At 36.8% G+C, this 2,865-nt stretch overlaps 1 protein-coding gene across 1 annotated transcript; it reads right to left on the reverse strand.

The window, feature by feature from the left end:
- Positions 1-963: 963 nt before the first annotated feature.
- LOC106142590 (retinol dehydrogenase 13-like) lies at positions 964-2,357 on the reverse strand. The gene has a single exon (XM_060945871.1). It carries the CDS (start codon positions 2,250-2,252, stop codon positions 1,296-1,298), a length of 957 nt encoding a protein of 318 aa, XP_060801854.1. The 5' UTR covers positions 2,253-2,357; the 3' UTR covers positions 964-1,295.
- Between the last annotated feature and the right edge of the window lie 508 nt (positions 2,358-2,865).

Raw genomic sequence — 2,865 nt, forward strand, 5'->3', positions numbered from 1 at the left:
TTCAATCAATAATGTTTTGAGCTTTATATAAGCTTCATGACCCTTTCATTTATCCTAGTTTATATGTGGTAAAAAACATGTATGAGATATATAATCAAGTCCTTATCTCTTACGGAGAAGACAGAGTCAAAAGTCTCGAAAAGCTGGATCATTCAAGATTCAATGTCAGTATATGATAAAGAAAAATCCCGAAAATGAAAGCAGGTTGACTATGCAGATATCTGTACATACAAGGAGAGTGTGGAGGAGGAGGGAAATGTCGGAGTGGGAAGGGTTCGTGTAACCCTTCCCACTCCGACACTTCCCTATACACGTACCGTATACGTTCCCTATAAACTTATCTTGATCAAATTTAGGACGTCCTGGCAAAGACTCAGGACAAGAGTACCCGAAACCGCTGAGATTGCATGAAGAGAGTTTTGAATGTGGATGAAGCGAAGAAAGTATGCAGAGATCGTGGCAAGTGTAAAGATGTAGTCTCTGTCTACCCCTCCGGGAAAAAGTCGTGATTTTAGATATGTATGCATGTAAAAATCCCGAGCCTATTAGCCTTTTCCTTGATTGACCTTTACAATCTGCTCACATTGCTTTTTCTTCACTGCCAGGCCAGCATCTTCTACGCTATTTCCTTGAACTTCATGAATTTGCTCTTATTCCCTTAGTCGCCTTACGAAATTCATGGAAAAGACCTGGTATGGTCCTATTTTAAAGTGCCGGCAACCACATGGCACCATCGGCGGTAAAATAACAATAGAGAAAGGTTTAAAAATAGTTTAACTATTATATCATAGAAAGCTTTAAACTAGTCTTAGGATCTCATAACTGAGATATTGCTATTGCCTAAATATGGTCAACAACAAGTAGACGCAAAGACAAACAAGCCGACAGTCTTGGCATCTTATTACAGAGACAGCTGACTATAAATAATTGCAGGGAAGGAGATGCTATACTTTAGGTACTTAATTAATGCAACAAAATCACCTCTCATTTATTTACACTTTATATATTTTTCTATTAACTATATAACTATAAAATAGCACAACCAACTCGAACTGAAAGCTACATGCTATTAATATTTACCTGTGCTTTGTATGTATGTACTCTCTAGAAACACTAGTATTGAATAGGATCTATGTTAAATTATGCTTAACATTAAATAATGAACTGAGGTAAAGATTCAGTCTCTCGTTTACAATTCATATATAACTGATACACACAAAGCGTTCCTGTAAATTATTATTCACACATACATATTTATGTATTGAAGTATCAGCGCTTAAGTATTACAGAGTATTTTATTTTTCCGGCAAAGTAAATTTAACTAATCTTTCAGACTCCGCCCAAAGCCGTCTCGCGGCATCTCCGTCTTGTGATGTTTTTGACGGCTTCTTCTGACGACAATCGCTGAAATATTTCCCACTAACTCCACTCACCTCCGGTGACACCGCTAAGTATATACAAGTCTGTGAAGCCTCCCAAGGCGTTTGGAACATAAATCTTATACTCCTTTCAACCAAACAACGGACATAGTAGTAAGGAATGTTTCTGAAAATATTCGTTGCAGATACTCCCGGATGCACCGCGTTGACAGTGACACCGGTGGCTTTTAACCTCTTACTCAGTTCCAAAGTCATTAAATTCATAAAAAGTTTACTGTTCGCATACACGAGTTGATCACTCCAATACTTCTCCATATTTAAATTATCGAAATCAAGTATGCCATAATGATGTATAAGGGAAGATAAGTTAATAATTCTACTAGGAGCAGATTTTTTCAGCAGTGGTAGTAAAAGACAGGTTAGCAGGAAACTCGCGTAAAAATTCACCTGCATACCAATTTGGAGGCCATCTTCACTGGTATAATTTCCTAGACCGCCCGATGCTGCATTATTGATGAGTACATCAATTCTTTTCTCTGTCTTTATTATATTATCACAAAACTCACGAACGGAGCGGAGCGAACCCAAGTCCAACTGTCGGCAATGAACGTCTGTGTTTCCTGTTTCTTTAACGATTAATTCTTTAGCTGCTTCCGCGAGGCGCATGTTCCTGCAGGCCATTATCACTCTTGCACCGCGGAACGCCAAATCTTTTGCTACTTCGAATCCCAGACCGCTGTTAGCTCCTGTCACTATAACCACTTTTCCGACCATGTGAGCACTCGACTTACATATAGCATGAGTTAATTTTTGATAAATTTTTACTGTCATGACTAATATCACTATTATAAAGAATATTGTCCATAAAATCATGGTAATTTTTAACTGAATAAAGAATTAACACTATACTAGGATTATGTGTTTATAGGTAAAACACGTCCGTTTCGAGGTGATTATTTTTTAAAATATAATATCGCAAAGAGGTCGCGAGATAAGCGTTGTCACGCTGCGGCTATACATAATCACACATGTGAAACTAGATAAGGTCGCTCCACAATTATGTTTACATTTATAGAACGAGCCGTCCCTGAAATACGCTTGGTCAAGTCTATTTCTAAAAACATTGAAGTATGCTGTAATACTTATATAATTAACCATCAACCAACATAAACATACTTTCTATGATACCATTATTTGCAAGCGATAAAAGGCGGATAGTAGGTAGTCACCAACCAAGTTTTGGTGATATTCAACATACAAAAATTAGATTTACTTAAGCTAAGTAAAAACAAAAGGATGGAATAATTTCTGATATATTTTTATAAAAAAAATATTGACAAATACAAGAAAACTAAAAACGTGAGGAACATGTCTGTGCATGATAATTGTGTCGAATGATAAACGTGACTTTTTGCCTTTACACGATACTTGAAGTTGATAAATGAATGGATGTATTGTTACCAAGTTTCGACAAACGCAGGGTAAG

Source organism: Amyelois transitella, chromosome 9 (genome assembly GCF_032362555.1).
Source record: "Amyelois transitella isolate CPQ chromosome 9, ilAmyTran1.1, whole genome shotgun sequence".
Taxonomy (NCBI): Eukaryota; Metazoa; Arthropoda; class Insecta; order Lepidoptera; family Pyralidae; genus Amyelois; species Amyelois transitella.